The sequence below is a fragment of the Saccostrea echinata genome, unplaced genomic scaffold, assembly GCF_033153115.1.
Source record: "Saccostrea echinata isolate AGI-Se365-2 ecotype Australia unplaced genomic scaffold, CSIRO_AGI_Sech_v1 ptg000052l, whole genome shotgun sequence".
NCBI lineage: Eukaryota > Metazoa > Mollusca > Bivalvia > Ostreida > Ostreidae > Saccostrea > Saccostrea echinata.
In genome coordinates this window covers 12,241,060-12,262,697 of record NW_026889801.1, presented here as the reverse complement: position 1 = coordinate 12,262,697, position 21,638 = coordinate 12,241,060, and the positions used below count along the sequence as shown (strand labels likewise).

The window sequence follows — 21,638 nt, the reverse complement described above, 5'->3', positions numbered from 1 at the left end:
AAAATAAGAGAAAATGATATGATAGAAGGAAATGGAATATATGCATAAATATATCATATTTTTACAGAATAATAATGTATAAATAGATAACACATACTGGTGATAATAAAATCTAAATCTAGTCAATTCAATTCACAAAATTGTGCAATCAGTGTAAAATTAGCCAGAATATATTGCTCATTTTGAGTACTGAAAATATTTTTAACAATTTATTTCTATAACAATCGAGCAATCTGCTTCGTGGATGCACCAATCGCATGCTAGCACGTCACGTGATTGTAAGAACAAGAGACCAACGAAGAGAAAAAACCAACTTCAAATCTGTCGAAAGTCTCTCTTTCTTTGTAAAGTATATGAAAGGTACTCAGTTCTCAACATGACATGACACTTATCAATTATGCTATATTCAAACGTGTAAATGACTGAGACTAAACTGGTAAAAATTTCGAATAACGTTACGATGGAATCGTATTTATCATTACATTGACCGTGAAAAGTGGTTTTGAAATATCGTTTAGGATTGCTAGAGGCAAACTTGAATTTAATTGCTATCTGCTCGGGTAGAAATTGGCCCTATTATTCATGTAAAGTGTACAATGAACGATTTTACTGCATTAGCACACATCAATGTCAATCTGTTTAGTTAGGGGTTCTCGCTGCGGAAGCGGTTTCATTTCACAAGTGTACAAGATGGGCAAGAGAAACATAATCCCTCGCGCCGCATTCATCCGTGTTGTAGATTTCAAGTTTTATTTTCACTCCAATCTTTTGTTACGCGCTTTGAGATGACTTAATCAAAGGCATATTGCATTACGAATTTGGATGCCGATATTGGAGAGCTAACGCGAGACCCATGACCAGATAAACATCACATTGATTTATGCTCATCAGATTAAATAAAACTAATTGCCAATTTGATTTTTAAATTTCACCACTCATGGACATGAATGAGAAAACAAATACTGAAAAAATGGATAGATTGATGACCGTTTATGAGTGGCAGATTTTATTTCCTTAGAAATATGAACCGCTTGTTGACATGGGCGACGCCAATCGAGCTTGAGATCCGTTTTTGCTCCTGCTGTGGCCAGAGCCACTTCCGGAATCGATTTCCGAACTTTGTTTGCCTAATAATTTGACAATTTGACATTCTTTCCTACATCAGAAATCACTTGATTTAAACATGTCAATCAAAAGTCTTTCAATCGGAATATTGCCAATTGTCTTTCTGAAGAACAATTCTGCAATCGTGCTTCCACATACTGTTTTTAGAGTCGGGATCGACAATAATAATTTTCCAAACCGGAAAGGTTGGGTAGGATAAGTTGCCTGGATGTATTTGCTCAGAGTTAACTGGGCCTGATCTTGGAGTCCTGCAACTGTGTGGATATCTCTTAGAGATTTTTCCTCGGAATTCTGTGAATTTCCAAAGGCTGAAGATAAAAAATTGAATAATTTAATTATACATATATATTAATTCCACACGTTAATGATAGTAAGATATCCATTACTTTCTTTCATTAAGAAATTCTTCTTTTTTTTTTTTTTTGTCCTATAAGTTTCAAATTACATTCAATGCACAAGAAGAAGGATACCATAATCATTTATGAAAATCTATTATTAATCCTTTGATTTTGACGTCTTACCTGTTTTGAATAGAACAATGCCTTTGAGGCAGGCAAATTCGGTGGGATCCACTTGCAGGGATTTAAACTTTGATATGATCTCTTGTAGAGCTCTGATTTCAGTCATAACGCTGACTACTTTCTCAGCTGATGCATCCTCTGAATTTAATCCTGTAAGACATAGTTAAATTGCACTCCTTAGATGCTTTTTTTACATGTTTTATGAAATACTAGGACTCATTGAGCAAGAGAAGAGTAAACTTTTGCTTTTTTTACCTGCCAAAGCAAGTAGAGGACCAGCTTCAATGGGCATCTGGAATTGAGCTGCACCAAGAATGAATAATTCTCTCCATCCTTCATCCAGGAGCAAAATTTGATCTCTGAATGGAAGCCCCAAGAATGCTGGGACATTTTTCGCCCATTTAACGCTCATGAATAATAGCCTTGCAGCAACTTCACACATGGCTTCTGGGTTAGTTGAATATGCTTGCATTATTTCATGTGGATACTAAAAAAAAAAATCAAAAATATTTTCTATAATTATTTATATGCAAGTATTATACACAACTTTAGAAAAAGGTCAAATTTATTCACGTCATCAGCTATTCTGTAAAATATTAATTTCACATAGTAAAATGTATTTCAAGTTATTCTACCTTAGGAGTTGGTTGACAGAGAATCCCAGGCGAGACTGGTGATGGTGGCGTAACTGCACCAAGATCCACTCCATTAGCCATTGGATCTATTCCATAACAAGTCGGCAAATATGGCGGACGGAAGGGCGCCTGCGCTACGAATGCGCCATAATCCCTGGTTTCTTTAAGGTACATAGCAACTTGCCTCCTGATGGTAGAATTTCTGGGTCCTCTTTCATGTTGTACGGCTAAAAGGACATTATACTATTACTGTAAATCAATGCTTTAATTATTTTCAAGCTTCTCTAAAAGTATATGTATGAAGAATTTCTTTTTTCCATTTCACATTTGAGGCACCGAGGATGTAAATCAGAATGGCATACATGTAAGTGAGCAATATTGCTCCCCAATAAAATATATTTTAAAGTAGCGTACCATCTTTATTCATGCCAGCTTCCATACATTTCTTAAGGCGACATGCTCTACATTGGTTTCTGTGCGTTTTGTCTACTGGACATGTACCCTGACCACGTGACTTGCAGATGTACTGTCTGTTTCTCCTGATGGACCTCTGCATGAAGAAAAATTAATAATTAAAATAAATAAATAGAATGTACAAAAATATTCTTATTAAATCAGGGTTTTCCCTGTTATTTTTGTTTATTTATTTATTTGTTTATTTATTTACTATTTATTCATTTATTTTCAATACCATGAAGTTTACATTGATTAATGATACAGTCCTCTTTTGAAACTTTATGTACATGTATCTTGTTTATGAAAACGATTTCAAGACAAATCATATCAATTTATACGCGGGATTCCTCAAGTATCTAAGTGCTTTTTAATTCTTCAGAGCAGTTTCACAGGTGTTACAACAGTTTGACCCTGAAACTTGCAATGCTAAAAAATCACAAAGACTGAACAATGAGAAAAGAATTTTTTGCTATGTTTGAAGTGAAGTTTTAACGCAATGAGAAAATCCGTCGGCAAACATATCCCAAAATTCTAACCAATCTTCAAAACAAAAGGCTTATATCTGTACACGAGTGTTTTCTATTTATTGATTAATAATCAGTTTTTGGGGGAGCATTGCTGTCGAATTAGGGGAAAAGGAGGATGTTGGACTTAAACAGTATCGTTGCACTATGAACTTTTAAGCACAATGTATTTTATTTTGCCCGAGTAACAGTCAATAGCGACAAACATGTCCTTGATATAGCCTTTAAAATGCGATGTTGCGCTTATAGTGGATTTAAGGTGGTCAAATATTGACTTGGTGTTTCGCGAAAGTCATATTTATACTGTTGTTGTTACCCATTTAGAGAGACATTTTTTATCCGAATTAATGAGATTTTCAAGTACTGTCGAGGTACTGCTGTACATTGCCAATTTTGATTAAGCCATAGCTTCTGAATTTAAGTATTTGGATGTGTCAAATTTCAAGTGCTAGCTTGTACGATTGTAATGAGTTTTTTTTTTCATGTATCTTCAAAAGGGAAATTATGGACGGATTTAAAAAACTGTAAATAAATAAATAAATAAATAAAATATATATAAAAAAAAAACAACAAAATGCCAACAAATAAAAATATTTAGCATGCTTTACAGTGGAAAGAATAAAAAAGAATATTAAAAACACAATTCCTGTCATGTAAATTCCGAAAAATAAACCATGTAGAGTGTGACAGCCATGTAAAGATAGAATACACATGTAAATGAGCATGCCTAAACTAATAATAATAATTATAATAATAAAACATTCTATCTTACTTTTTATTTCAAAATTTGAAATACCTTGAAAAATCCCGCGCACCCATCACATGCATAGATGCCATAGTGTTTGCCAGATGAATGATCCTGACAGACTTTACAAGGGATGTCTGTTAAAATGCGACCTGAAAAGATAAATGAAAAATTGCGGGATTAGATAAGATTTTTTTCTTTTATCTTATTCTAGCTGTCAGTAAGTCAAAAATACACATAAATAAAGAAACTGCATATTTCATTTTCTAAAAATAAAACAAAAAGTATTATCAATAATAAAATTTGATTAAAAAAAAAAAAAAAAAAGTTATAAATTTTTATTTTATTTCATTTTGACTCTTGATACGCTATTATAATTGGATAATAACAAACAAAAAGGTATGTATTTTCATAAGAATTTGTTCACCTAATGTGACCTTACTTCATTCCCCTTTTCTATCAGGTGTTATAAAATTATGTAACAACCGATAACTTTTCACCTTACCAAGGTGCTCTGACATTTAAATGGAGTTCTCAATGATTTTTTTCGTTATCAATTATTTTGTGTACATGTATTTCCCCGTTAACCCTTAGAAAAATAATAGGGAAAGAGTTTTGATTTATTGTCATTTTTTAAGCATGCTCATTTAATTCCCAACACGACTTGTTTGTTTTAAACCTTATCATTTCTGCTATTTCAATTATATTTAATGGTTTATCTGTAAAAACGCCACAAGAAGTCAATAAGAGAATAAATAAAAATTAAATTTTATGGAGTGAAAAATGTCCGGCGTTCTATCGTTTCTTAGGCAGCAACCAAAGTAACTTCGAAACATGTGCAAATGAACGGACGCACTATTTCCGAAGTTAAGCTTTTCTCGGGGAAGTTAATCTATGCAACTGAAAACATCTGTAATTATAAGTGACATTTTTATTTCTGTCACAAATTGATTGCCCCCCGTGCGCTCAACTTCCTTTATAATTCTGAGGAGATCGAGCCGTTTCTAGGCATTTTGAGGAATTTTGAAAAACATATGTTACATCGAATATGTCCAATAAGTTATTTATCAACCTAACAATGGGCATTTGTTCAAATTCAAGCGTTTAACAACTTCGCTCCCAATGTAACCCTTGAAGCTTACGAACAATCAGGTATTTATATAGATAAGTCATGTCAAAAGATTCATTCTTTTTATTGTGTGGTGACGTTTAGAGAATGACTTATGTGGCTTTTTTGTCCAATAACGCGAATATATTCTTTAAGTCCGTGGCTGCAACGCTTTATTCGGTGCGGGACTTGCACGTAATTCTGTCTCCGGGGTATATGAATGTTTTTTGTATTCTTTAAGCTGTATAAAACGGCACAGGTGCTTCGCAGAAAATTAGGACTGGTTTCTATACAATCCCAATTCATAACGCGCTCCCTCAGGTGTATTTTTCTGTTTGCCTTCGCATCATAATATGGATTAAACATATTAACTTTATCACGAATTGGAATATTAAGAAATTTCTAAAAGGCTCCTCGGATGTTCCCTACTCTAGATATCTTATACCGGTTCCCTTTTCAGAAGACATTGTTAGGCTCAATTTATATTCTCCTTATGACAATATAGAAGTCAGTTTTGATCATACTTGAAGTTACTAAAAAGTTCAAACTCGATGGCTATTATGCTTTTTTTCATGCTATTTCCCAAGATAGTTCAAGACAGTTTATGTCAATAAAATATCTGTGAATTATCAAAAATGCTCTTAAGATGTAGAAAAAAATATCAATGAAATCAAGATTTAAAAAAGTGAAATTTTCAGAAAAAAAATTATGTCTTAGAAATTCACTTGTTAAAAATAATGAAATAGATAATTTTATTTAAAACCGAAGTAAGGAAATATTCAGATGATCAAAGTATTACATGTACAATATTCTTTTCTTTTAATGCACCTAAACGTTTTCTATTTTGTTAAAAGCAGGTGAAAATACTTTTCCTTTGAATAATTAATCAGAGAATATAAGAAAGAGAGAAAAAAATAGACTAAAATCTTCATAGGCACAATATAAAACAAATTTATCTGTGTTCAGATAAAAATGACGGAAATTTCTTCCCTAAACATCATTTAAGGTGGTCACGTTAAACGGACAATCGATTTCAATTTTGCTTTTTTTTCCCTTCTCAGTTCACTTTAAGCTGACTACCAACTTTGGATTGTCACCTGCGCGTCAGGTAATTAAAACAGGGCCTGTTGTCGCTTTGCTATCAGGCTGATTTCCCGAGCGCTTCCTGCATCATCTTTTGTAGTTCGACTTGACTTTCCGGGGTTAGCAACTGATAGGTATCAGTATATAGGTTAAGTGCCTTTTAAACATTAATTAAAGAGCCTCTACTCTTTGTAGTCAAAACCGTGTTTGCATGCAACACATGCATTTTTTCAAGCCGCCAAAAACGGTTTTCGTCTTGATGGTCGTGTTAGTGAATCTGTGTTTTCATTTCAGTCGAGGAGTAGACATGATGTCATAATTTTCAACGTACGGTAACTTGGAGATCGCGTGATTTCATTAGAGTTTGGATTAATTTGTTTAGATAAAACACCAGTATTTCCGGTGTGGAATTAGGTTCTAATGACTTTTTGAAATCCAAATATAACTTGGTAACCTCATAAAGCCTTGATAAGACATTAAATGTTTTCTTAAAGTCTTGGAGGGAAATTGTAAACTTTGTTTATAGACAGCAGTTCAAAGAGAAGTGAAATAGTTGCAAAAGATATCTCCTTTCCCCTTCTTCTGTCTCGTGCCTTTTGGATTCGTGTTTAATTTTAATTACCTTGTGCACTTTATTTAATCTTTGATAATTTTCTCGATTTTTATGGAGAAATTAGTAATGAGCATTTTCTTTTATCAAGTTAAAATATCTTATATGATATATAATTTTTAAAAATATTTTTTTTATTCTCCAGAAATTAACATATCTATTGAACTTTGCATAATGAAACAATCTAATTTTATACTCTGTAACTATTTATTCTTCAATTTTAAATATCCATTTCATATTTTAATAGATTAATTTATTCAATGAATTAATAATTCAATATATTATTCATAACATGGAATAAAATTTGCATAATTAATATTTTATGTTAAAACTTACTTGAAGTTCCTGCGACTTTATTCATTTTTTTCTTTATCCTCTTCTAAGCCAGAAAGTCTTCTAGATATCGACACAGCAGAAAATAAAATGTAGACTAAATATTGAAATAATGTCTAACATATATTGTCTGGACTTCGGACACACCAAAACACAAACGCAGACGACATCCACCTCTCTAGACTAATACGTCGTCATGAATCAGAAACATTTTTTAATAAAACAATCGTAGTCACCCAGGGCTCTGAAGTTCACTTGGCAAAAAGTTGGAAAGTTATTCCTGTAGTTCGTAAGTCTGCATCGCTTTCAACACCCCCATTTATTGTCCCAAAACAATATTAAAACTTGCGTTTGGTACCCTCACCCGGTATAAAGCAACGCGATTGGCTATTTACAGAACAATACACATCCAGGCCCACCTTTTGCCAATTCAATACTTAACCTTTATAAAGCACAGGTAGAACCCAATTGATCGTATTTAATCCTGCCTTGATAGACTGGGCATTTTGCTGCGATTTGTCGTTCATTGTTATTCTTTAAAGGGTGTCTCCACCCCTTATATTTTTTGACGTCTGTTTTGAATCTAATGATAAATATATGCCCTGTCCTGCTTAGTTATAAAAATGAATGGAAAAGATTTCTTTAATGTTTTATTTGAATTAAAAAAAACATAGACAGTAAATTAAAAAAGAATTCTGAACTAGTAATAATGAAAAATAAAAAGAATAGTACTAAAATTCACGGATTGGAATTGAAAATAACATTTTGATGACGTTTAAAAGTACAAAAAGTTGTATGTTGCAATAAAAATGCTGATCATATTTTTATCACGTGAATGGAGTATTCGCTCATATCATGTATATCATATATACCCACACCCCTATTTTTTTTTAATTTGAAATTAACATTGGTATAAAGAGCACTGATACATGTAAGTTCAAAAATGTATGTGTCTATTTTGAATTCAATTTGAACTAAAATTATTTGATTTAAAAAAAAATCTTAAGTCAAATATAATTTCTTCGGAAAAAAAAATCAAATGACATGTAGACTTATATTTATTACAGCTTAATGATTGCTAAAAATATATTTGACCTTGTGAACTTGACTGCCAGGTGAAGTTGTTCACAGATTCTGCGCAATCTCTTTCATAACCTAGGCGAAATTACATGCAGCTCGAGAGATAAGCTTGAGTCCAGATTTAAATGACAAGAAATAAGGAAAAATATTGACAGTGTACGCTTTATTTCTTATCTGATGTCTCAAGTATACTTTTTTATGTAGTAAAACTTGTCTAGGAGAGTTTATATCTGATTTAATTTGCTACAATTCAATGATCTGTCTTGACGAAAAAGACAGATTCTTATCAGCTTGTAAATGTCGCCGTTTTATCAGAGTCGGGTGGAAAAGATCATTTTTCTTTCTAAAAAGTCAGTGTGATTTAACTTAAAGTTCCTTTTAAGGGATTTAACTTCTTCATTTTTTTTTTTATTATTCTCTATACATTAAAATAACGAAAAATATTTTTCATTTTTTAATTTGTTTTAATAACATTCCACTACACCAACCTTTAAATATGCATCAAACAACAGAAATCTGTAAGAAATCCCATCTGATTTCTCTTAATAGTTTTTCTTTAAATTTGTTATATGTCTATATGTACATATATGCTGTGATTTTAAAAAGTAGCTGTTGATAAGCTAAAGTTGAGACTAGTTTTGCTGAGAAATTCTTTTTTATTTATTTATTTAGATTAAAAGAGAAGTATTATAGAAACACATTGTATTATATTTTAAGCTATATTTTTGTAATACAATTCAAATGCTTGTTAGTTTTGTTGATTTTAATGAAGGAAGAGAAGAAATCCTCTATAAATAGTACATGTATTCATTTCGGTCGAACACAAAGCTCATAGTTTCGTAGAAGTACAAATAAAGTTCAGAATAAAAAGCTTTAAACAGAAAGCCAGACACAGATTGCAAATGTTAAGACTCAGATTTAAATAAAGTTAATACATAAAACACACATGTTCCTTGTCCCTTAATCGTTAAGCAGGGGTTAAATTCAAAATTCACCAAGGATTTGTAAATTGACCCAATAAATTGTCTTCATGAAATTAAAAAAAAAAAATCTGAATTTTAAGATTTTCTCTACCCAGTCTAAACCTTGTTTTTTGTAATTAAGCTGTTGCATTTTGCTGCCATAATCATTATGATAATCATAATACATGTATTTATATGGTTACATGTATTTATATGGTTACAATGTCACTTGAAGATGTAATACATATATGGACACAGTGTGACTTTTTACAGATGTAATATGTATATATACAATGTCACCTTCATGCAGAGATGTAACATTAATATGGTTACTATTACATATTACATGTGTAATATTTATGTGGTTACAATGTTACACATCAAATATATGATATATATGGTTAAATACCGCTTTACGAGATGTACATGTAATATCCATACGGTTACTATGATATATATGGTTAAATGCCGCTTTACGAGATGTACATGTAATATTCAAGAGGTTACTATCACATATCACAAATGTAATATTTACAATGTTAATATCAAAGATGTAATAAATGCATGTATCTTGTTACAATGTAACTTAAAGGTGTAAGGAGATGGGTGACCAAGTCGTGCAGAATGCCTGTAGGTTCAGATATATAAAAATCATATTCAATTTGTGATTTTACTATTTATTAAAGTTAAGTTCTAATTATTGAAATTTATGAAATTATGATAAACAAAACTTTTCTCGGGAAAATAAATTTTCTCGGCAAAAAATTATTCTTTTATTAAAAAATAATGTGATATTCGTGGGGCTCAAACCCTAGAAATAAAAATCCTAAGTATCATTTTCCTTTGAGACTAACACGGTAACCACTACGCTACACAATTCCTGAGAATAGTGGCATTTAAATCAGGTTTTTGATATGAACCTTGACTAAATGGATTTCAAGTATTTCTCGGAAAGATGCGAACGTTGTGTCATAAAAGTGTATTTTTAAGGCATAGAGGGTCTCTGCTCCATGCTTTTTTCAACCAAAAATGTATATTTCTATGCAAACTTTGATTGATTGATTGATTGTTGTTTTACGTCCCATTCAAGTTTTCACTCATATAGAGACATCACCGTATGCCAGTAAAGGCTTCAAATTTAGACTTATACTCGGCACTTAGGGACATTGAGCAGTGAGGGTTCTTTATCGTGTCAATACCTACAGTGACACGGGACCTCAGTTTTTAAGGTCTAATCCGAATGACCAGCAACTTTCACTTTAAAATGCCGAGCGCTTGGCGAAGGAACATTGCTACCTTTTTTTATCGACTTAGGTCAGTCGTGGCCGTGATTCGAACACACGACCTCCCAATCACGGAGCTACGACTGAGCTACCGTGACGGTCTTCTGCAAACTTTGAGGATAAACTTTCAAAAAATGGAGTGAAGACCCACTCATATATCGTGATATCGTGCTAAAGTATGAGAAAATGGTCCTTTTTGCCTTCTTTAGTGTGTGTATACTTTTTCATAGACAAATAATTTCAATCTTTGTGAGATTTTTTCAAAGTGTGTAGATTTTACATAAAGTAATTCCATACTTTAATGTTAGATGAAATAGCAATGAACATTTTGTTATGATTGAGATTAAATTTTACAACCTTATATTTGTCGCATTATAGGCATTTCGCTCGCATTGTTCGCCCATCTTTTTAATATGGTTACAATTTTTTATTTCAAAGATGTATTTAATTGGATAAAATGACAATTATATAAATGTAATATTTATATCTATTTGTTAAAATGTCACTTATTTATTTGGTTACAATGTCACTCCTCATAGATGTAATACTTATATATGGATACAGTTCGGCTTATTGAGATGTAATATCTATATGGTTTTAGTTTATAGTATACTAAATCATACTGTATGGTTTTAGTACATGTGTATATGTTCCTAGCTAAAACAGATTTAATATTTTTTGGTGTTAATGTCAGTTATCGCAGTTGTAATATATTGGATACAATAAAAGTTATACGGATTTAAAATACGGATTTTATATCTTAGATTTTAAGATAATTTTATGCATGACTACTGTATCGCAATTATGTTGATTTAATTTCCTGCATATAAGTCAGGAATACGTTAGTTACGTCTTCCCTTTTTAAAGGCTTTTTATTTTGTTTGTTTAACGTTTCTTCGAAAATTTTTCACTCATATTGAGACGTCACCATTTGCCGGTGGAGAGCTGCAAATTTAGACATGGCCCTTGGGTAGTGAGTGGTCTTTAATTTTTCCGTGTGAGCACTTACGGTCTCATCAGAAAGTCCGGTCTCCGCGTCCTGCAGTGGTATTCGAACCCGCGAAGTAAGGATCAACTCCTTACTCCGCGACTCTAGAGCAAACGTTCTTACCACTGCGTCCGCGTGCGAATTTAAGGCTTTTAATACATGTAATTATATTATAGAATTTGAATGTATTTTCATGCCTGGTAAAGGAAGTGTTGTTTACTGATTTTTATTTGAAAATCAAAATAAGAACTCGAATATATATTTTAATTTTCAATTTAAAAAAAAATCAGTAAACGACAGAAGTACACGTAGCTCTATAGTTAAAGGTTTGCGACCCCTCCCACAAGTTTCCTCATCGAGTGACCAGTCTTGTCTTTTTTTTTTTTTTTTTTTTTTTTTTTTTTTTGACAAAATCACTATGATAAGTTATGACCTGGAAATGTTTTATTCCAAAGAGACTAGACAAAACAACTCAAAAACAACTTCATTCATATGACGAGACAACTAAAGAAAAATTTCCCATGACTTGAGACAGTAATTACCTCGTGTTGTTCAACAACAGAAATGTCAAAGATATCATAAACAAGATAGAATTATATCTCCAAATTTCATCCCAGATTCCCAAACACGATTTGCTCCAACCAGACAATAGTTTGATATCGACACTTGTTTGGGTTTTTGCTGTATCAGTTAATGCATCAACTCCTCCCAAAAGCCAAGACATTTCCTCGCGGCCACTTGGCCCACGTTTTATTTTACGTGTTGTTTATACTTGACAGTTCGAATGAATCGGTGACTTGGCGAGAGGAATCTTACCTATATTTGTTTATGATTAAAATTTACCTTTCCATCTAAATCTGTGGATTTTGGTTATTCTTGCTGAAAGATTTTTCCCTCCGAAAATTTTCTTTTAATTCAACCCAAATTGAGAATTCTTTTTCAGCTCAAAAATCAAGTATTTTCATAAGATGTCCCTCAAGTCATGAAAGCGGTCAGATATAAGTTTTGTTTTTGTTAAAATGTTATTTTAAAAACTCATCTTTGTTTGGTCTACCTTTTCTACCTCCCTAGACATACAGTTTATATTATTTTTTAACTGCTGGTTTGTATATAAGAATTATATACTTTTATGTCCAGATTAGCTTGATGTTAAAGTGCACAAACGTCAGCCTAGGGGAAATATGGCTCAAGATTTCAATAAGAAAATAACCAATAGTTATAAAGTGTGTATCATTTTGAGCTTTGTAGGCGTTTTGAATGTTATGCGTCAAAAAGGAAAATAGCCATCCGCGTTGCCGGTCATAGAATCGGTCAATCATGATTTCGTATTGTTGAAAACTCATCCTTTTTATTTTTGTTTCATTTTTTATTTCGTAAAATGCCAGAAAATATATTTTCTTAATCGCTACCCCTTATACCTACATACAGATTAGTTAAATGTTAAAGTACAAACCGTCCAAAGAAAATATACCCTTCATTTTATCGCAGAGAATCTGACCGAAAGTTATTTAGATTTAATTAATGAAGTGCACATTCATTCAAGGGCGACCTTTAGGCGTCTTTTTTTGGTACATGTATGTTTGAAAAAGGAAATATGTCTTCAAATCTGAATTTGCAATTTCCATTACTTTTAAAGTAAATTTTCTGCTTATGCTCCGATACCCAAGCATGCAATAAGGGTGTTCTTGACTCGTATTTAGGCATAGGTTTTATGAATTGTCCGAAAACTATCGCTGAAGAGGAAAAGACTATACAAAAATTACCGAAAAAAAAATTCAAACTAATTTTGAAAAAATTGATGGCACAGATGAGATTTGCATGTCACATCTTTCACTGTTTTGACTTGCATATCATATCTTGTGGCCCATTTTGCCATCTTTGTGCTAACTTTTTCTGGTGATGTTGTGTTTGTCTTGTTTTATACATAGGTACCTTTTTCTGGTCTTTTTTTTTTTTTGGGGGGGGGGGGATCAGACATTATCATATTTTACATATTTGAACTTACAAATATAATATAATATAATATCAGACCTTGTCAGTCTGCTTCCCTTCTTGTGTGTTAAATTGTTTACCGTCATTTATATAAATAACATAATTCATCTCTATGAAAGTGTTTTATTCCATTTATACAAATTTAGCAAAAACTAGCTGTGGTGAGCTTGCCTAGCATTAGAAAACAAAACTATTTTTAAAAAAAAATGTGGAAAAAAAAACAATTATGAAAAATATATTTCCGATTAGCGGAAGTTTCATTATTTGGGATCATGAAGTGGTAGATCGAACAACTTTTATACACGCATTTTTATAGAAAAAATAGTAACCTTGAATGATGGGATTTTCTATATTTCCAAATTATATGCAGGTATAAGTGTAAAATAATAGAAAATTAAATGAAAAAAGAACGTAAATGCAAACTATGTCCGAAAGAATTAATATTATTCACAGGACTATACAAGCAATATAGCAATAAAAACTGCTACATACATTGTATACTACTACTAATAATAACATTAATAATAATTACAAGAGAAAAAAAAAACATATAAATAAAAATAAAATAAAAAAATACACAAATTCTTTTAAATGAATATTGGTAAGATATGGGCAATTTTGGCGCTCACATACAAACCCCACCCCCAACCCATCCACCAATCGTTGACATCTTTGTTTCGATAAATGTTAAGTTTTTCAGCTTTATGAATACATGAACATTTTTCTTTCAACTTTTAATTTTTCAAGTAAATTGTCAAAATGATATATCACGAAAGAAAATGTAAATACGGAATATTTTAATCGTTGCTAGTGTCAGTCAGTGCACGTCGAAAATACATTTCTTTAATCATAACATCAATTCTTTTCTAATTCAGAATTCATGTACAAGTATATATAATGTCCACGTTGTAAATACACTTCTCGTGACAATAAGCCTATTTCTCCCTAATATACCAACATACCAATCTTTGTCCAATTATGCCTTGAAAATTATTAGTGCTCTCCAAGTTTTGTTTTTGTTTTAACTGGGGCCATGCAACGCTCAGGGCAATATTCTACGATTTCTCTTGGCGGGCAAAAAATAAATGAAAAAAAAAAAAAAATAAATAAATAAAAATGATAATAAAACCTGGCATAGTCCCTTTCTGAAATTCCATCTCTTTGTAAAATTGCGTCATCTATACAAGACATGCGAGAAATCATAATAATATGGGTTTTGATAATATGAATTTTAAATGGACTCTACATGTACATATCTCCTTCTAACAAAAAAAAAATTATATCAGCCAGCGCATATTTTCCTTAATATGTGGATGAAATATTTTGAGCATAATTGTTATATTCATTAACAAAGAAAAGAGTAAATAATTTTTATAAATAAGTGAAACAGTTATCCATAGGTACAGTGTAAATTTACAGGTTAATTTGTCCCACATTTCAAAACTTATAAGACATTAATTCTCGTGTATAAATTATGCATCTGTATAATAAATCATGACTTGCGTCTTGAAACTTTAAGTAAACCAAAACATCTGAGGTTTTATGTTTCGTTTTGCTCACTGAATTGTAAATGTCACATATTTTATTTTTCTAAGAACATCAAATACATTTTAACTAAAAATTAATTTGAATTTCAAACTTTTGAAATACATGTATAAGTGAACAAATATCAAATAACTGAAGAAAAACATAAAAAAAAATATCAATATATCTGTATATCTTTATCTATCTGTTGAAGATTTAACCTTTTCAGACTGTTATGAACTAGAATGGACTAGAATGTGCATGGTCATAAAGACGACCTGTGAACTAAGCAGACATTTTTCATGTTTGTATTTTTGGCCGATTAATTTTGACTTCTTTTTACTTCTTGTTTTCTTTCCATCAGTCCTGAAGACATTGACCGTTTCCCAACAAAAGTTCTATACGCTCCTGTAACAAATGCACTGAATATATTAATTATTTGGTATGATTTAGACATTTTATCATCAAAAGCATTTACCTTCTCTACGATGGCGTTGGCCTTTTTTCTAGATTTGCAATTATAACACCTTCATGGTCTTTTATTTTGTATACAAAAAAGACACTATCAACTCTACTTATGCAATAATACATACTTTGACATCAAGGCATTTGTAACATTTATTTACAGTGCATGATCTGTTAAATGTTCTACACGGGTAAATTCCACTTAGTGGCATTTTGCACTAAAGGCGATACGTATCGGGTGAATTGATCACTCTGCAGAGGTATTGAAATAAGCTCAAAATTCTACTCTCAAAATAGTCTGAAAATAAAATTTCTAAATTTTCAATGATAGTTCATACATAAAAATATTCGCCGTTATAGAAACGTTTGATCAACATTGAAAAATGCATTATTGCATCAAATTTTTTCTCATACGGCAAAGCCTCAGCTTCCTGAATGACAATGGATTAACAGCTCGGCTATTATTTATCGTTGCCCCTCCAGCGAAAAGTAAACGTCACTGCGTTCAAACTTTAAAGATATAATGTTTAAACAAACTAAATATCCATACAAAATTATGTATTTGTAAACCTTTTTAAATAATGGCTTATTGACTAAACTTTGAGATCAGAAAGTCAATTTATACTCAAATTCGCTTTTTCTATTTTACTCAGTATATAACTTCTTTGTCCGTATAAAAATGCATCTGCTCAATTTCTGCGGGTTTAAAACATTCCGTGCGGGGCATGCCTCCCCCAAATAGTGCAAACGAGATCTGCACCGAAACATCACGAATATGTCTTTTGTAACTGGAGATCACGTGACATAGTTTTCAGTTTTCAATTAGATTAGTTATAGAAAATGAAAATAATCAATTAAAACTGTTTTGGTGAATTATGAGCAGGGAATTGCATACGTAGTACTATTTGTCATCTTGTACTAAGTTGAATTCACAGTATTGAGAAGACGTAATGTTAAATTTTCTATATTAATGTAATGAGAAAGGTCGTTAATTTTGCTACAGAATACAAGACAGGTGGGGACCATTGCTCTTTCATTTGTCCATTTTACATTTTCAGAAAATTACATTTTGTTATTAGCTCTAGAATGTAAAAGATGAAAATAACGAACTTTGATCAATCTCATAAATTTTTCATGTTTTTTTCACTTGCAATATGTGGAGAAATGATCATGCATGAATATCTTCGTTCATTTCAGTCAAAGTTTGAAAGAATAAACAAACTATATTCGGCTGGTATTGGAAACCTGATACCGGAAAACATAGTGAATTTCATGCTCATGTAAATTTTGTTATTTTAAACGAAATATACACATACATCAACGGTGTCTTGTTACAGAAATACGCATACATGTACAATGTATACGACTTCGACCGCATCACTTACTCAATGTAAATTGCAGGTTTATAACTTGGGAGTAAATTTCTGCTGGAGGCTGTATTTTACCATTTGGCTGTGGTATAAGCCATGTGCAGGTGTCTATCATATAAAGACAGACTACAAACTTAATCCGCTGGTAAATAAGTCATTTAAAAGTAGATGAAAATTAGCGAAACCTCGAGTTGACCTTAGGGGAAATTGCCAAAGACACTAACCCGTAATACTCCGAAATATGTAAAAGCTGTTTTTTGCTTAATGCAGAAAACCGCCCAAGGCAACAGAACAGCAGAAAGTCCCTCTAATCTGGATTAGTCGGAGAATTCCGATAAACTGACGACCTCACTCGGAAATCCGGTTAGAAACACAAGAATTAAAAATCAGATGTTATTTTTTAAAAGATTTGATTTTTTTTCAAGGATAATTTTTAAAACGATTGACATTAATCCTTTATTAATCAATTGAAGTCTTTTGCGATATGTACCGAAATCTGGTTATATGTGTTAAATCGTGTTTGATTTAAAAGAAATAAAATCAATCTTTAGCGCGTTTAATTAATTTTGCATTAAGTTTGACACGGTTATTCTGCTGATTAATTAAATAAAAAGAAATCGATCTTCTACAGGGTCGTCATAACTTTGAAAAAAAATTGAGTCAACCTATTAAATTGGAGCAATGATTAGTCTGAAAGTGTATTCAATTTATCTAACCTGACTTTTCCCAATCTGTTATTCAACTCAATTCAAAAGCCGCTTGACTTAACAATTTGCCTTTTCAGGCCCGAGGTCAAATCGACCTAGTGACGACAGATAATGAACACCGCTGCTGGTTTTCCTCTTTGACATGATGTAACTGACCAGGGGAGATAATGACCCTTTTTCAAACGAATTGGATTCTTAGGTACTGTAGTTTGAAAGGACTTCGTTGTAACTTTTGACACATCTAGGTTAAGATACAAAGATAGGTACTTTTATCTACTTATCATAATTTTAAGCCTCTATTTCTATCCAATTTTAAGGTAATGAGAAAATAGGTGTATTGTTGACTTACAAACATTTCTGTAACATTGGTTATGCAAGTCAATGTGTCATACACTAATTGTGTTATAAAGTCAACAATAATTCCTGTTATAATGAAATCTGACCTTAATTCAAAGAAAAAGATAAAAAAAAAATTGAAAAACACAACAAAAAAAAAAAAAAAATAATAATAATAACAATAATAAAACAAACAAACAAAACAAAACTCTACGATACACCATTATAATACATTTGACCATCTGTTATAATTTTTTTTTTTTTAAATCGATGAACTATTTCATGTATTAAGGAGAATTCGTTAAGAGTCTTTGTGATACTTTTAAATAATTTTATACCCCCCCCCCCTCCATCACCACCTCAAAAAAAAAAAAAAAAAAAAAAAAAAAAAAAAAAAAAAAAAAAAAAAAAATTATATATATATATATATATATATATATATATATATATATATATATATATATATATATATATATATATATATATATATATATATATATATATATATATAGCCTATTTATATATAGGTGCGAAAGAATATTTTGTGAATAGCTGAGGCAAATTAAAATTGATTTTACCCGGACGTGTACAAAAGTGAACAAAATATCTACATGTAGTACTGAATATCAACATAAAAAATAATCCGTATATAAGTGTATACATTTATTTACCTAATTTTATGACATTTTGGTAGTCTTCTATTGAGTATTCTTAGTAAAAAATAAAATTGATATAAGAAGTATGGACCTTTTTCTTTAAAATGTTTAGTGGAAGCAAATATATACACTTGGTACTTCCTGATCATTTTCTTGAAGTAAATATATGGAGGATATTCAATGTTTTGTAGTTGCATATGGAATTTATTTCACCAGTGAGACAGGATTTTTTTTTTTTTTTTTTTTTTTTTTTTGAATTTCACGAGTGCGAAGCACGAGTGAAGTTATCAAAAAATCCTGTTTAACAAGTTGTTCCTATAGCTACCGAATGAATAAATATTATGTATGCCATTTTAGTCCTCGGCCATTTTTCTTTGAAAGAAATTTAAAAAAAAATTATACTCCAGACTATACACAATTCTTTTTTTAAATTTTCTTTTTTAAAACGATATAAATTTACATGTTTTTAAACTCTCGAGAAAAGAAATTGAATAAAAAAGTTTACTTTTTTGGAATTATCCTTATATCCAATAGTGCATATTTTATCGATCAACTTTGCATCAGAAGATCACTCCAATTGTCTAATCGTATAGAGACAAGATTCTGTTTAAACATATGTCACAAATCTCTTAAAAAGAATAGAAATTGATTAATCTACAGATTATAGTTTCGATTCAGGGGTCAAGTGTTTTTTCTAGCTTTTTATAAAAAGTGACACTCTCGTGTTTGTGCGCCCTTTGCTATTACCTTATAATTCATTACAGCTATTAAGAATTATACGATTTAATTTTAAGTGAGCGCGCGAAAGATGCTCGCTCAATACTTCAAATTTGGAGATATTATTATCTTTTATTTATTTAATAATAAGCCAGATTCTATTCTGATGTGACATTGATTTATATGAGAAGTTAATGGTGCATCGGGCACACTTTCATTATTCCGTTTTGATAAAATTGAAATCGTTGACCTTTAAGGACTGTTAACATAGTCATTTAATTTATTTTTGAGAACTCTCAATGTTCAAGTAGCATCTTATTTAGAGGACAGCTGACACATATTGAGTGAATTAAATATAAGATTTTAATTTATGGTTTACAAAAACGCACACTCTCAATTTCTCTTCAATTCTCATATTTTTTTTAAACAAAAAAGTCTAACTTTTCTGTGTGCCAGAAGCCTCCTTTCAAATAAAAAAAAAATCCAACAACTTTCCATTTACTTTGTGGAAAAATATTATCTTTGTCCATAAGCTCTGAAACTGAGATATTTGTACATTTTATGTGCATGTGACGAAACTTAACTTTTTTCAAATTCATATAAAAAAAAAGTTTGTAAACATTTTGTCTTCTTATGAAAAAAAGTATATAATAGAATATCTTCATTTCCATTCATATACATCCTCCCCTTGTCCCCCTTGGCAGGAATTGCCTACAAGAAGAGATTCACCTTAACTTTACGAACATTGATCTTAGCGGCCTTTTAACACATTGCGCCAGCCACCTGGTCAAGTAGACTTTAGGAGATTACGCCAAAGTTTTGAAAATTTAAGCCGATTTTCAACTTAAGCCCATTGTTCTTTTGACTAATTTGACCAAACAACACGACAGTTAGCGTATGGAATGCGTAATCGCTATACTGCCTTTCCAGTACACGTCGTCTCTTTGAGTGATTTAGGGGACCAACAAAAGCTCACGTCTTGTGATGTTTTGGTTACGTGAAAGTGAATAACCTGTTTTATTCTGGTCTGATAGTATACTTCTTTAGGTTTATTTTATTTAAATTTCATAACATATTTATTGAAGTCAAATACTCTGAAAGAGAAGTCAATTACTGATACATGTATAATTATTTAATGCGATTTTCGGGTCTGGGACATATGTATACAGGAATATTGAAGAATACTTATGTTATATTTTCAAAAGGTTTTTATGTATGTAAGCAAATTTTATGTACCCTTACGTTGATAAACACCTGTAATGTATATTATGTAAGATGTAATTAAATAAGGTAATGCTTATAAGCAAAGAAATAAAATGTCATACAATTAAAGACTAGTGCAGAGAAACTAAAAAAAATGTACTAGTAATTTCTTCAAAATCATTGACGTGCTTACGAAATCATTTCTACAAAGTTAGCCCAATAGCAGCGATTGAAGTCTAATCGAAACCGATGAAAGCAAACTACATTTTGTATAAAATTATACTATATGACAAATTTTTTAGTGTTCTTGTAAAAAGCAGTAGGGACCTAACTCCTATTTCATAAGATTGGTCTCTCTCTCTCTCTCTCAAAATTCAATTGGCTATGGCTACCAGGATGGCTACTTTTCTGACACCTGTCGGAGATCGCCTAAGCGGCCGTAAATATTTTCAGATCTGTTGACATAAGCGACATGTCAAGTGTCGAATGACTTTACTGGGTGAGCCCGACATTCCTCTAATACAACACAAAGTTATATCTGTAGATTTCCGAGCGCTGTCAACAAGTCAGCTGATAAATTAGCAGTGAAAGCTCTGATTTCATGACACTTACTTTGTGGCTGTTTTCAATTGGTAGACTTTATGCTATTTTAGACATGTTTGTCACAATGTGATGTTTCAATTTTGAAAATTTTTTACAAATCATTATCGTGTCAGACGATATCTCTTAACAATCTAGACGGAATGTATGGGAACATCTTTGTGAGGTTTTAGATTTGTTTTCTCTGCAATATTGCGGGGTAAACATTCCTTGTTTACGTTAAGGATAAGAATCTATGATAAATTATGAGTAATAATATCAATTGTCCATTTCTTGGCCATATACATAAAATAGACATATGAAAATTATTCCCTTAACGAGGAATATATTTTCATGACAATTTCTATGTTGGAGGTCATAAATGAAGAAAGTGATTTGTTTTTATTTCTACTTGAAAATACACACAAAAATATTTGAAATTTTTGTTGTATTAATATTTGCCGCAAGGAAACTCATGAGATGACTTTCAAAAAATATAAAACCGGATTATGTGTCTAAACAAATTGTTAATCCTTTCAGAGTCTCAAATAATATAAGCTATTGTATCTAGCTTAAGATCATGCAATAAAGCGACCACACAACTGTAATGTTTACAAACATCGGGAGGATGCACCA

At 31.3% G+C, this 21,638-nt stretch overlaps 1 protein-coding gene across 1 annotated transcript; it reads right to left on the bottom strand.

Annotated features, from left to right (window-relative positions):
- Window positions 1-422: 422 nt before the first annotated feature.
- Window positions 423-7,204, bottom strand: LOC133203918 (nuclear receptor subfamily 2 group E member 1-like). Its single transcript, XM_061339714.1, has 7 exons — window positions 7,144-7,204; window positions 4,058-4,158; window positions 2,696-2,831; window positions 2,282-2,508; window positions 1,902-2,133; window positions 1,647-1,796; window positions 423-1,433 (listed from the first exon to the last, which is right to left on the bottom strand). Exons 1-7 carry the CDS (start codon window positions 7,166-7,168, stop codon window positions 1,162-1,164), a joined length of 1,143 nt encoding a protein of 380 aa, XP_061195698.1. The 5' UTR covers window positions 7,169-7,204; the 3' UTR covers window positions 423-1,161.
- Window positions 7,205-21,638: the final 14,434 nt, after the last annotated feature.

Bases quoted from the DNA above. Each gene is read 5' to 3' on its own strand.
- LOC133203918 (XM_061339714.1), bottom strand. From the start codon at position 7,168: ATGAATAAAGTCGCAGGAACTTCAA. The intron at 2,832-4,057 runs GTATTTCAAATT...TTCTTCATGCAG, and splicing joins GGTGCGCGGGATTTTTCAAG to AGGTCCATCAGGAGAAACAG. The intron at 2,509-2,695 runs GTACGCTACTTT...ATGTCCTTTTAG, and splicing joins AGCTGGCATGAATAAAGATG to CCGTACAACATGAAAGAGGA.